This window comes from Carcharodon carcharias, chromosome 28 (genome assembly GCF_017639515.1).
Source record: "Carcharodon carcharias isolate sCarCar2 chromosome 28, sCarCar2.pri, whole genome shotgun sequence".
In the NCBI taxonomy this organism is placed as follows: Eukaryota; Metazoa; Chordata; class Chondrichthyes; order Lamniformes; family Lamnidae; genus Carcharodon; species Carcharodon carcharias.
The window spans coordinates 24,155,087-24,170,204 of record NC_054494.1 but is presented as its reverse complement, the minus strand read 5'-3'; the positions used below and the strand labels follow the sequence as shown (position 1 = coordinate 24,170,204).

The 15,118-nt window shown below is 38.5% G+C and overlaps 1 protein-coding gene and 1 long non-coding RNA gene across 5 annotated transcripts in view; one reads left to right on the top strand and one right to left on the bottom strand.

The window, feature by feature from the left end:
- Positions 1-15,118, top strand: part of kcnma1a (potassium large conductance calcium-activated channel, subfamily M, alpha member 1a) — a 770,607-nt gene that overhangs the window by 614,079 nt on the left and 141,410 nt on the right. For all 4 annotated transcript variants that reach the window (XM_041176516.1, XM_041176514.1, XM_041176513.1 and 1 more), the window contains exons 17-18: positions 2,684-2,770; positions 5,711-5,787. In XM_041176516.1, the coding sequence (XP_041032450.1) occupies positions 2,684-2,770; positions 5,711-5,787 (164 nt within the window). The remainder of the gene's footprint in view (positions 1-2,683; positions 2,771-5,710; positions 5,788-15,118) is intronic.
- The window catches only part of LOC121270913, a 32,854-nt gene that overhangs the window by 3,499 nt on the left and 14,237 nt on the right, over positions 1-15,118 (bottom strand). The window lies entirely within an intron of this gene.

The window sequence follows — 15,118 nt, the reverse complement described above, 5'->3', positions numbered from 1 at the left end:
GGAAGGCCCGTTTATATTTGATCAATCAAAAACATCAACTGTAAAATAGCTTTCTTTAAAAAAAACTGTTAGAAAGCTCCAACAAAGAACTGGATACCTGCAACCCAACGTATTTGAAATCAAGCTTTAGAATTCATTTCATGAACTAGGCAATTGAAACATGTGTTCATTATTAGCTACTTCGCACCAGTTAGAGGCCGATCTAAATGAAGCCTGTATTTCAGTATTGTTCATTGCATCAAACACTTTGAGACTTTTCACTGACGTGATTAGGTGTTACATAAATGAAAGTTTGCTTTTTATATTAGTTGCTGTGAAATTAGGCTATTTCAAATAAACCATCGGTTTCTTGAAGTAGAATAACACTAGCAGCTTCCCGACAATCCAGGATATGTGCAGCAGGAAACTCTATGTATTTTATGTTGGAAATGAAACAGTAACTTTTAACAAAAGTGGAAAATGTTGGAAATACACGGCATGAGAACTGGCACATAAGCAGCTTACTAAAGTTTAAGGGGGAAGTGGGGTAAAAGACGCTGAATATAGAGCAGAAGCTCCAATTGCAGAGAGGAAGTTAATGGTTAAGTGATTTGAAAACTGCTTAATTGAAAATCAGCAATTGTTAGATGAAATAAAAAAGTAATCTTGTGAGGCAGTAGAAGTACATTCAAAGAACATGGAAATAGCTAAGAAGCAAAAAAGGCACACAAGAAAATGGGGAAAACCGAAAAGTCAAGGTCACTGTGGTAAATCTAAAATAAAAACAAAAAATATCCAGAAAACTCATTAGCTTTGCCGCTCATGGATCTGTTCAGCTTTGTTTCAGATTTTCTTTATATTTCTGCCAAATGAATTTTGACTTAAAAGCAGGATCACCATTCTATTTAGAAATGTTCTTGCAGTAAACAACAATAGATTTATTTCTGAGTATTTTTTTACTATTGAGAAAGCAAAATGAGGGGCCAAGGCCTATTCCACAGGACTCAAGAAATGTTTAAAACAGTAGGAGGCAAGGATGATGTAAATCAAAGGAATAGCAGTTAAGTGATGAATGATTGTAAGAATGAGGCAGAGCGAATAGAAAGAAAGTTTGAAAGAAAAGTCTGGTAATCACCTCAGGATATTGAATAATCCTCGTGGAATTTAGCAGTTTCTAAGGAGAGGTGGTGCTGGCATCATCCCAGCAAACCAAGAGAAGCTGCCCTACTGATAACGCTTGTAAATCAGCAACTGCAAGGAGTTCATCCCTGGAAGCAATTCAGATCTCGCTGTGCTTTATTTGTGAATGTGCCTTGAGTGCACTTTCTCGACTGCTACCTTTCCTTTTCATCTTTTTTATTCTTGTCTACCAGAAATCAAAGCCTTTGGATATGAAAGTAGAACTATATAAAACCAAGTAGTTTGAGAGAGCCCAGAGGAAAGAGCTGGATGTTTATTGGAAAAATCAGGACTAAAGGAAGATTTCAGACAACAGACTATTTAAACAGAGAGATTGGGATTCTTGTCGATAACATGTACCAGCCATCTCTTTCCTTTGGGTCAGCTAATTAATTTAGCATACAGCTGTGCCGTGCAGTAGTTGTACGCTTGACGTGTATTACCTTTAAAGGATTGTGACTGTTACTTTAAACTATTGATAAGTTGCAGTTAATGATGTTACATGGGAGCGCACATTGTTTTCCAATCACAGGGGAACTGTACAAACTACTGAAACTTGTTTGTTTGACACTGCAGCTACTGTCCTGTTAAACCAATTGTGAATAGTAGCTTCATTTTAAGGATATAGGGCTAGATTTTCAATCCATGTATGGTCAATGGGTGAAGAATCTTGTCCATGGTTCCTTCACCAAAATAGTGCTGTGAAAATCTATTTTACCTATGCAAAATTGGTTAATGGTTCAAATAATACTAATTTGTTTGTCAAACCCCATCCAATATCCATCCTGCTTTGTCAGAAGTTATTCGGGTTGCAAATTCCTCATCACAAGCTGTATTGTCAGAGGAAACACTGAATAAAAACTAAAGAAGAATTCACTTCAGAGATGTCCTCTTAACCAGTTCAAGAGTGATGGGGGTGAGGCTTGAGAGCAAGGCACCGCAGGGCTGCCTTAGCTGGGGGAAACACGTCCTAGTACCAGCAAGAGGGAGTGGGACCCTAAACAAAATAGAATGAAGAGAAACAGTAATGTAAATCAGAACAAGTAAGTTTGCACCAAAAAAACACTACCTCCCTGTAGAAGTGAAGCAACTGTAATCCCTCGAAGAAAAATCAGCCTGAAACCTTTAAACTCCACTTTCGTTGTTGGTTCAGATTGTGATTAACAATGAGTTACATCATCCAGATTAAAAGTATAGAGCCTGTTCTTTGCTTTGTTATCAGAAGGCGTTCAAATTAGGTAAAATGAGAATTTATTTAAGGGTATATGTTTTTAAGCAGATGGTGCTTTGCTTGTTATGCATCTTAATATTATGGCTCTAATAAACAAGCTCCTTTCAGTCATTAATTGAGTCATCTGTTGGAATGTATACAGGTTCTGAAATATAAGTGCAGTTCATATGAGAGTAATTTTCTTTGCAGTGGGGATGGGTGCACCATTCCCCTTTAATTCATGTGCCATCGAGACAATGCTTTTCTCCAGCAGCAGCTAACAGAAACTTGGTGTTTTGTGTTTTCACTGAGTAGCATATTAATCAATCCTGGGAACCACATCAAGATCCATGAAGGCACATTGGGATTCTTCATTGCAAGTGATGCCAAAGAAGTGAAAAGGTAGTTGTTTGATTTGATACATGGAAAATGGACGCAATTATAATCTGTTTCTAATTAGTGATGAAATATGCCAAATAATAAACACTCCTATATCTTTCATTTGGAAGAGTGGGAGGGAGGAATTCTACTTTTCCTGTTGAGATATCATCCTATACATTAAAGCATTTTCATAACATATGGTGACAATTTTTTAAGCATGTGTACAGTTTAGTGTTATTTCCAAAACGTTCTTCAGCATTGACACTGTAAAAGGCTGAATGGATGTGTGAGCCCTCTAAACTTATAAACATATCTGGGAGCTTCGTAGCTCTCCCAGCAAGCAAGGGAGCCAATAAGTTCATCTGTTTGCTCTTAATGTTGTTCAGATATGATGAGACTCGCTGCATGCACAGTCTCTCTTTGTCCAGCCATGACTGTCAACTTTGGGAAGAGGGAAATACACTGCTAGATATAATCCTATATGATGAAAAGTGTTCCCAGCCAGCTGATCACAGAGTGCCACTAACTGTGGCTGTGGAGTACAGTGCATGGCCCAAAGACTCCTGCATCCTTGGCTAGTATTGGAAGTGCGGCAATTAGTGCCAGTCAGAATCTGTATAGAGGAAGTATAGTGTGTGTTGATCTTAAAAACCAAACAATTTTCCTTCTGAATGAAGACATATTAATATCAGAAAAGCAATTAAGATAATTGCATAATCAGGAAGGGATACAGTTGCATTCATGCAACAAATAATATCAGAAAGCTTTGAGAGGCTTCTTCAGCGTACCCAGTGGAAGCATTAAGACCCCTTGGTTATTTATAACAGGGTCAAGATACAGACCGAAGCTCACTCTACTCAAGCCCAACAATGTAGATTGTTTTCAATGTCATTGAGCACAGAACTGAACCCTGAAGTTAGTGAAAAACTGGAGTTAAGTGAAACCTCCAGGCTGGCCATTTCATGGTGTTCCCTATCTTCACCCCTCAAAAGAGGGGAATGACATTCAAGATTTTCTTCCAGCACAATGCTAATACTTATTAATGCCTGTTAATGTTGTATTAATATTTTATTAAAAGAATTGGTAAGAATCCACTCACTTACTGAGCTGGACTTAATTCATTGATGCAGCAACTGAACCCTTTCACCATGAATGATACTGTTCAATGTGGATTTTGCTGCAATCTTTAAACTGGCTCAGTGTTGGTGGGAGAAGGCTATTTGGAGTGCAGGTTCTACTAGAGACTGAGCACCAATCCCATGAACTACTACCAAGTCTCAAATTTTCATGGATTGTCCTCACCTGCATTTAAACAGATGAGAATCACTCCATTCATGGGCATTGTGTTTCTCAACAGCATATCTTCCTACACAAAAAAAAGACAAGACTGACACATCTGTTTCTAACAGTAGAAAATATCTCTCATGTTCCTCAGTCCTAATCACAGAAGAGTACCCCCTGTTGCATCAGCTTGAATTTTCACCCTAACAAGCATCTCCCAGATTTACTGAGTTGAATCTAACCATTCATGCCAATTAGCTCTTATATCAAATAATTCTTATTTTCAAATCCCTCAATGGCCTTGCCACCCCTATCTCTGTAATCATCTCTCACCCTATGACTCTATGAGATGGTTGCATTCTTCCACTCCTGCCATTTTGCACATCCTCTGTTTTAATGGCCAGGCTTTCTGCTGCCTATGTCATAAATATTAGAATTCCCTTCTTAAACTTCTCCGTCCTTCCACCTCTCTCTGCTTCTTCAAGTCACTCATTAAGGCCTACCTCTTTGACCAAACCTTGGATTATCTATTCAGATATCTCCTTATACGGCCAGGTGTCAAGTTTTGCTTGATAACTCTCCAAGGAAGTGCCTTGGAATGTTTTATGACATTAAAGGTGCTAGTTAAATGCAGGCTGTTGGTTGAGAAGAGAGAGCTTCATTCTACATGCACAACTGACCTGTTTAATGCTGACATTGGGTGCCAGGTAAAAGCATTCCCAGCATTTAGAAACCCACACACTGATGAGCAGAAAAATTCCACCAACAAAAACATTTTAAAAGAGAAACAAGAATGACTTGAGCATTAGGGCTGCGATTTATGAAAAGAGCCTCTCCAAACTGAATTTGTCATTGGAGAAGTAAGTTCAGGAAAGGATCCAGATCTTTAAAATGCTGATAGCCATGGATAATATGGATGTAAGCAGGTTATTTAACTTGGATGGTGAGTGCAGAACTACAGGAAATGAGAACAGAATTAACAAGCCTGAGGCAGGACTAGAGATTAGAATGTTCTTTCCCCCACAGAGTAGTGTAGATATTGGAACAGACTCTTAGCAAAAGCAGTTCAGGCTGTGCTGATTAACTCCTTTAAGAGGAGCAGCTACATATCTAGTTAAAGGTAGAACTGAAGATTATAATGATATGTGCAGACAGAGATGATCAATGACTTTCGGAAACACAATGGTTCTTGTGACACCGACGCCATGGAAACGTCATTGGTTGGAGGCAGCTGGTCAGGATTGAATAATGTGCCTTGTTAGGATAGATTGATATTCTGGAGTTTCAGTCAATTATCTAAGGGGGACAGGGAGAAATTTCATACAACTTTCCCTTAGGAGATTAAATATGTTGGGTAGAGTCCACAATAGCAGAGAGTGTGCATGGCTGTGAAAGGAGTGGGATTAATGAGGCAACTGGACTTTTATGTTTTTATGTATCCTTGAATATATTTTCACCTCCATTTTCCCACTACCCCCGAACAATCATACCATATCTTACTCAGGAATTTGGAACTTAAAGTCTGGCCATTTTGTCACTCTGAATTTACATGCCTGGTGTAAAGACAGTGCATTGTCTTTCTCCATTGGAATAAACCACGTTTAGTAGAAAATGTGCCGCTGTAGCCTGAGCAAAGGCATCTGTCCATTAAATGGTCATTCTTGCACTTTATTGCTTCAGGGCATTTTTCTACTGCAAAGCTTGTCACGATGACATCACAGATACAAAAAGGATTAAGAAATGTGGCTGTAAACGACGTAAGTAATAATTTCATCATCTTTCCATCAGTACCTTGTTATTAGTGATTATAATTTGCAACAAATGTACACCTTGAATGCATTAAAATATTGAGGTTTTTGCGGCAACGGTGTATTATGGAGGGCTTGCCAGACATCAAAGGTTTTCTGTTATTAGCTTGTCAGTGATGATCAGAGATGGAGTACACTATAGTAGTTAAACTTCTATTTACTCACCCGATGAACATTGTATATAAACAACAATTATAAATGCTTGCTATCCAGTAGCAACACACTCATTTTAAACAGTTTTCAAATATACAGGTGCACATTTTAATGCAGCTCCACCATTAATTGTAGTCCCTATTTGACAGAGTTTGGTTTGACAGCAATAAAGTTGGCTACAGAATATAAATCTTTGACATAGGATATGGACAGAGGTCAGTGTGCTGAAAATTCAACTCTTCATAATTATTCTAAGTCAACCCTTTTTGCTGTAAAAGCACTGTGGTTTTCAGACTCCTGTAAGCAGTCAAATTATCATTTTAAGGAAAAACATAACGAATGCTTTGACTTGTAAACTGCATCAGAATGCACAGAACTTGATTTCCACTTCAATTTTTAAAAGGAGGAACTCTTATTTTAAGGTTTTCCTCCATGCCATTTGCTCACTACAGAGTAGACCAATAACCTGCTCCAATGCAACCCTGAACTTGAAGAGTAGCTGCGGGATAGCTCTCTTTGACTTACCTTCCTACTTACCAAGTGGCATGGTGCCTGGCCTCTGTTGGTCACTTGCCCGTGGCAGTGTGATTGTGCCACCAATGCCCTTCACCAACTCATTAACCTAGTCGAATAACTAAGGCAAGAGAAATTAAATGGAGAGCAATATTTTTCAGACTATATGAAAGGAAGTTTAATTACCTGAAAGGAAGGCAGGTTTAGATTAACATTATGCCATTAATACATAATGGGAAATCTGAGAAAATTAATGAACGCTGCAGATTGGGGAGCGAAAAATAATTAGCATTAATGTGATTAAGCTGCGCACAAAAAATTAAAAATATACTTGGAGAATAACGGTGTGCCTAAAATGAGGAGTCCAAATTTCAGTCTATTAATGATGTGATGTAGAACAGATGTATAAATAAAATGACATGATTAGTGAGGCTGAAGAAAGAGCTTGTCAGAACTAAACTGCCGCTGTTTGAAAACTCTGGAGGTAATGCTCCAAGTCAGCTGGAAAAACAAAGACAAATCCTTGCCAAATGCATTGTATTTCACAGCCCTTAATGGTGGAGCATGCAATATGCAGTACCTGAGTACAGTACCAGAAATGCCGGGGTTTTTTTTTGATAAGGGCACACATCTTAGTAGTTGCTGTCACATTTAGAATGAAATTCCAGCAGATTTATCATTATATTGGCATTAGTCATGTCACATTGTTAACATATACCTGACCTACTTAGCCACTTGTCCAAACCTTTTAGGCCCATTATTAATAATTTAAACAAAAAAAACTTGGTGCATCCACAGAGGTCAAGAATAATTAAATTGAGTAGCTTTATCTTTTTTTAAAAAGAAAACCTTGGCTGCTTGAAAGCAAAACAAAAATTCAGCTTAAAAGTATCATTATTTTTTCATTGTAACCTAAATTATTCAAAGAATGGTCCAGAATTTGCAAAGAAAATTTCTCCTAGATAGGCGGGGAGGGAGGAAGTGCAAAAGCCATTTCAGTTTTTGATTTTTGAAGAGTTGTATGGGCTGATTTGTTAGAAAAAATGCTAAAGTTTGGTTTATATCTGTATTTCTTTTGTATGTATGAACTTATTACTTAAGCATTCACCCCTTCTAGGTTTGTCTCACTGTTGTAGAAAATGTAATGGGGAAAAGAGAAAGCACAAAACACAGTTACATATAGACCTTTTTCCGTGGAACTCAGGCACATGAGAATCCATGTATGAAATGATTGCAAGTACCTTTTGATGATTGATGTATTTTTAATTTATTTTTCTCCCTGCTGCCCTGGAACATGAAACTCTATAATTTAACTGCACACTGGTAGTGATCTATTGTGAGTAAAAACGGGTTCCCTGTTGCCCAGAGTGCGATCCAACTTGTCTACCTTGAGCAAGAGATTTTTATGTTGCATGTGTAGCAGTTACATCATACGTACACATCATCTTCAGCACTGCCCACAGATCACTTTGAATCTGTAGAAAATACAGCAGCCCAACGGCAAGATACCAGCGTAAATAAAAATGTGATTCAGTTAAAGCAAAGGAAGTGAGTGGAAGTCAGCTTTGGAGCTCAGTGAGCTGGAGTCAAGTGTCCCTGGTAATGGTTGGCTATAACAGAGCGAAGAAAGATAAAGTGAACATTACATTCATTCCAAAACCTTCTTGCAACATTTCCAACTTTTCTTTATACTAGAGGTGCAAAAGAGGATGGCAACCGTGCTGTCATTTTTGTCACCAGGCTGCCCTTGCAGCTCTCTTTAGGTAACATGAGAAGTGAACAGGACAGGTGGCCTCAGATGTAGAGCAAAGGCAACTACCCTCTTCCTCTGAAGATTTCAGTTAGACTGCAAGCCTAAGAATCTAATCATCGGCATTGCCAAGAGTATGGCATTGATGTCAAGGGCGAAAAGATCAGCAGTTTCCATTGCTCGGCACGGGTAAAGACTCTACATTAAGAGGTGCAGGTTCTAGATTTGGTCTTCTCAGTTAGCTGAACTCACCCAAGACAATAGTTAGAATGCTACAGTCAGTTCCGATATCCGCAGGTTAGGGTAAGGGCAGGGGGCAAACAACAGTCAAAAGTTCCTGCTGATAGCTGCAAACCCTTGAGCCCCTGATAGAAAGTGTGCATGTATAACCATCATATGAGACTTGCCCATGTAGTTGAATAGTCTGTCAATACTCATTAGTGAGTTGGTGAGGGCCACGGCACCTTTGAAACTAACCCTTGCACAAAGGAAAGCCTTCCGGAGAGGAAGTAGGAACAATTTTGTAGAAAACTGTCTAAGGTATTTAAAGAAGGTTAAGATCTGCCAGAAGGAATGTTTTGTTTGTGCATTTTTATTTTTCAGTCTTTTTGAGGAGTATTTAAATCGAGGATAGGCAGACAAAGGAGATATGTCTCACTGATTCTACACCAATAATCTAGATCAAGCTGCCCAATCCAATGCCCATTTTACAAGTTAGCAAAAGAAACAAAGCATTTTTTAATCTTTCTGTGACAAAAGTGCAGCCCTGGCCCTGACACCCTCATCCAATCATAGAAAAATAGAGGCGGCAAACCTGTCGTAAGGCTTTTTATCCTAAGACTATGAAGATAATTTGGGTACTCCCACTTTTTTGAGAGTGCTCTCAATCTTCAGTTTAATGTTGCTGCTGTATTTTCACTGAATGGACCATTTTCTGTGGGAAGCCCCACAAATTGAGGAACTATAATCAGTAGAAAAAGTTTATTAAACACCAATCAAAAGAATATTTTTTATTCCACAGCTGCTCATTCCATTTTTTCTTTAATGCAAATAATCATCACTAGATATTGAATTGAAATGAATTTGTCACCATTTCAATTCTTCTTGGTAGTTGGGCCCTTTTTTACTCACTACCCGTGACTGGACCCTGACAGCTTCCACATTTTGCTGAGCATGGTGCTCTGTGATGCCCATCCACTAGATGTCGTCAGAGACCTTCTCATTCTTCCTCCTCTGGTCTCCAACAGCGCGTGGTATTTCGGGTCCTCCTTGACGATGATTATTCAAAAAATATATTTTTTTTAATAAAAATGGCAGTATAAACATGTTTTTGCAAGGAGTCCATATAGCAGTTTGTGTGTCGAGTTAGTGGACACGTCCTTCGTGTGTAGAACTACATGCATCTCATCAACAATTAACATTTCCCAACATGTCATTGTCTGAAAGTGCTATTACTGTTTGCGTTTTATTTCCACAATGAATGCAATGTATTTATTACAGCATGGATTTTTTTGAGATACAAGCTAGACTGTTAATGTTATGGATGCTTCAATCTTAATAACCTTTATTGAATTTTTTGTTACTTTATTCATTATTGCCAAGGTTGAAGCCTGTTATTTTTATCAGCATGCTGTTATTTTGGTAGTTCTGCATGGACTCAGAAATAGTTTCCTCAAGTCTTCCTTTTTTTTTTAAAAAAAACAAAAAAATAGGCACCCACATGTCTTCTACACAATTCCCCCGTTGATTGGGAAGAATAATTTGGCTGAAGTATTTGGTTTCATTTCAAGAAACAAGATCAAAAAACGGTTCATCTCCCTCAAGATTTCATTCCTTTTAAAGACTTGTCAGACTCAATTAATGTCACACTGAAAAGATTGGCATCATTCAAAGGAAGACAAGAGGCCGATGCTGCCCAGCATCACCAGCATTTATGAGGCTTTGATGCTACTTTCTTCATTGAAATACCAGTGCTAACCGAATAGTCTTGTTGCGTGCATTGAACAGGCTTAATGCTGCATGATATGATCATTCTTTTCTCAGCTAGCGGATAACCTAAAAAAAATCTGCTGAAAATTAATGTTTTGAAACTAACCGCTGAAAAGATTGCAGAGAAATGGGGATGCTACTGAAGATGCCTCTCATTCATCACCCTCCAAAGCCTTTTTTTCCTCGATCATAGCGTGACCCTTGCTTGGCCAGTAACTTTGATATAAATGGCCTTAGGTCAGTGCTTGACTCAGTCGAGAGCTTTAAATATGTCCTTCACGTGGCATAATGGCTTGTTCATCCAAGGCTGATTTTGTTTTACTTGATATGAGAAACTTAAATTATTCCTCATTACCAGTACATTAGGTTTATTATCAAATAATATGGTTTTATATTATTTATATTACAAATTTCATTGAACAAGTGAACCAATTAGCACAATAACCATTTCAGCATCATGTGTGCTTGAAAGAATTGAACCTGTATTTTATGTGCTACCTAAATTTTGACATGCTCATTAGCACAGTAGTAATTATGAGGAAAATACTAATTATACCAAATTCTTGCCAGCACCACATGCTTGTGCAAAAACAATGGAGAGCAGCGAAAAGAACAATCACTAAAATACAATTCTGTTTCTGTCAATTGCCTGCTTTGATTAAATTGTTTTAAAAGGGATATGATGAGCAGGTCTACAATTGAAATTTTCAGCAACTTCTTGTGTTTCTGTTGAATAGTGTCCCGTGCAGCATGAACTTGAAAATATTTAAGAACGTGAATTGTATACTCAAAGTTATCTTCTGAACTCTTTCTTTTGAATTTTTAAAGATGATTTTCTTGTCGCTACTTTCATGAAATGGTCTTAGCTCTTCTTCCTTGTCAAGCCTGCTTACATTACTAAGGCCTGTATTAGATCCCTTGTTAATTCCTTCCAACTGCCAGACTGAGTAACCTTGCCATTAACCTGCTCCTCTTCCTCTCCTTCCATCGAAAACATGATTATAGCCAAGATGTCCATCTACAAGAGAATGAAACTCGCATGTTGTTTTGATTGCGGACGCTGTGAGCGTGACTGCACTTGCATGTCAGACAGTATACATAGTAACTTGGACACCCTTGAGAGAACCTTCCCACTTTCTTCTGTCTCTGTTAATGATTGCTCCACCAGTTTACGTGCCTGTAAGTTTAACACCATGCTGTTCCATGTCCGTCCTTTGTGGGGTCGTCCCTTCTGTGTTGTATTCTGTGGTCCAGTAAGTTGTACTTTAGTTGCCACTGCTGCCGTGTTCATTGAGCTTCCTAGTGACAAAGTTGGCTATGTGTGCTTTGCTAGAACATGGGTCTATGGATTAGCATGGGAGACCCACAGTGCCGCTTTGATGTGGATGTTCTTGGTACAGTGTGGTATTGAAATTATTCCATGTCTTTAAATGTCATTCTGGTAAACTATGGAGAAGTGACCTCATTAAAGTTAAAGTACATGACTAGAGTGGGAGAGGGGTGGGGGAAATATTCTCTTGAATTTAGCTGATTTATTTCTAATTATTGCTGTGTTTTGATTTTATAAATGTTCTTTCATTATCTCTTCCTGTCACAAATATACAATATCCCAGTTACATGAGCCCAGAGCAGTGCAATACTTCATGGCATAACAAACTTGAACATCCCATTCAATATGCTTGGTGCTAAAAGCCACATCCTTCAATGTCATCCCAGTTTCCTATTGGTGAAATAACCACAATTGGAACTTAACCTCCAGATTAGTGATGAATTGGTAAATATGGAACTGCTCCCAGTATATAACACCAAATTACCATTACTCTAGAATTAACCCACTAAAGATCAAAAACATTGTAATGACCATTCGGGAATTGGGGAGGAATGTAAAACCCTTTAAAGCCATTGACAAACACCGACACTGTGTCCATAGTTTAGCAATGTGTGGGCCAAATGAATGTAAAGTATCTGTAAAATTGGAATTTGAATGCCATGCCAGATATCCTGAAGTGTTCAGACCACCATTGGATCCCCTACCCTAGAAGTTTAACTATTTTACACTGTACTTTGGCAACTCTGCAGAAATTGGGAATTGAAATATTTGAGCCTGTTCTGTTGCAGAATGGCAGAGCCCCTTTAAGAAGCAGTAATTCTGTCAGCTTATTTCACAACATAATATTCTGTTTACACCAGGAGGTAACATTTAGATTGAATCAGGTTGCTCTGAATTAAGCCAAATCTTTAGGCAATCACACTCGGCTCTGCCTGCAGTTAGTTCACGGTTTGAAATTACTAGCCTGACACCACGGTGTTTTACTCAGGGCAAAAAGTTGCCAGAGATCTTAATCTAGCTGCTCACAAAAGAGAGACTGCAAATGCACTGAGTTGTGACCAACTTTAAACTGTTACTGGAAGACGAGGATGTTTACTTCAGCTTGGAGCTGGAGCAAGCCACCTCTGAAACCTGTAGAGCAGATTCCAAATGTAGTCTGAACAGAACTGAACATTGGTGTTTAATACAACAGTTATACCTGCATGTTTTGCATTAGTGCCAGGAAATAATGCAAAGATGTGCAGTGTAACTCTGTATCAGTTACCAAAATTTAATTTAGGTAAGTGATGTGAAATCAACTTGTATCACATTTTTCCCTTTGACCTTATGTTGGCTGCACCATAATGGAAACTGGTGCCAGTTAATCACGTAATCAGGCCTCCATTGTACTCTTTAAATATAGGTTTTAACATTTTTAATTTTACACTGTTTGTGAATATTAAAATATAGCCAATGTTTGGAAACCGTTGAATACAGCTGTGCACCAATGTCTACAGTGCTCCACTTTCCTTTACTGGAGGATGAGGAGGAGGTTGGCATATAACTTGAATCAGCCAGCTCTGCATCACTATGAGAAGATAGAAATCTCCAACTCCATTCCTCTAAACATCTACTGATTTCAAACCTCACAACTGTACAACAGATTACATTTATATGGCATCTTTAATGTAGAAAATGTCCCAAGATTCACTGCGGCATGAGGAAAATAGAAAAGATGATATCAGGGAGTGTGACCAAAAGCATCATCAAAGAAGTGTTTCTTAGAGGGTTTCAATGTAGGAGAGAGGGACATGGAGAAACAGAGGGGTTCAAAGTGTGAATTCCAGAGATTGGAAGCAAGCTGGCTGAAACAACAGCTGCCAATTTTGGAGCGTAAGGGGAGAGCACAAAGATACACAGGGGAATGGACTGGCAGGAATGCATGGTTTGGAAGGGAATTGAGGAGCAGGAAGAGATTACAGAGTTCAGGACAAGTGAGGATTTCAATACAAGGTTGAGAATTTTAAATTTTAGCACATGGATATTGCAATAGTAAGGAAAGACGGGTGGTGGATGAGCAGGGATTGTTATGGGTGAGGAACTGGGCAGCAGAGTTATTGATAAGCTGAAAGTTTTGTAGGTTGGCAGGCTGGCTGGCAAAGATAACATTAAAGAAATCAAGTCGGGAGGTAACAAAGTCTTGAATGAGCCTTTCAGTGGATGATGGGATGCCAGGTATCAATCCCAAATTGCATTACTCTAATCAAGTACCAGTCTCAAACCACTATGCAAGCACTGGTAGCAAATCAGCACTTTTTAAGCAGTTACCAACCTCAAATTGCACTGCTTTAAGCAGATCCACATCACTTGAAACACGTAACAACCTTAAACCTCAATTCACTAAACAGATACTGTTTTCAAACTGTGGCCTATTCTCCAACCAATGTACTTAGATCTTCATAATCTGTTGAGGGTAAATATCTAGGATGAAAACTCCTATGTCATTTTTAACTAGACATTAGTTGTGAACTTTATTACTTTGCTTTCCATTTTAGTTGGACTGCACAGTGCAACTTGTTTTCGTTTACACCTATTTATTGATGAACCGCAAACATTTCCTGTTTTAGTGGGAATGATTCCAATTGCTTGACTGATAAACAGTTGTTGAATACTGTAAATCCAGTAGGAACAAAACACACGCACGCAATATAAACAGCCTAGTCCAGACCCTGCTTACAAATAGTTCATGAAATCAAGGGGGAAAGAAAGGACAGTGAGTGGTGAGATTCAGATTTTCTTTAAATTAATATGAGCAGATGTGAAATGTTGACTATTTGACAATTAGAAATGGCAGCAGTGGGGGATGGAATCAAAGAGAGGTCAAACGTACAGATCACATTTCCTTTCTTACATTCTTCAGCTGCTCTGACAATCAGCTTGAATTAGTGTCAGTTCAGCTATGATGCTTTTTGCCCTTTGTCTTTCACTGTGGTACTAGATTGCTTCCCTAGATACTCATTAAAGCCCATTATATCATTACTTGGCTTGGTTTCAGTATGGACCCTAGTAACGTTAGCACACTCCATAGTTTTGTCAGATAATTTTCTTTCATTACAACATAATTTTGATATTTCAGTAAGATCACATAGCTGGTTCCACAAATTGGCAAACACAATAATTACTTTGGACGTTTCCTGGCCCATCCTCAATGTACATGCTGCATTTCAAAGGGAAGTCAGAGGATCCACATATTGAAATCTGGGTCCTCGACACTTTGGATTGCGCCTGTACTAGTAAACTTTTTCTGCAAAGGAAGCCAGAATGCCAGGTGAACAAAAAACTACTCCAGGTCCACGCTTGTGTGTTGTAATCTTTCATATTAAGAACATCAAACACATGGGGAAGAGCCGCAATTTAAGCAAACAATTTAGAAAGCTTGAGATATACTTCTGACTTCTTTCATTTCCTTTTCCCTGAACTGTTAGTAGGCGTGTTCTCCAAACAGAGCTGTATTTTAGCTTGTAGAAATTGATATCTGTTTCATGAGGGGCTTCTTCCCTGTATTT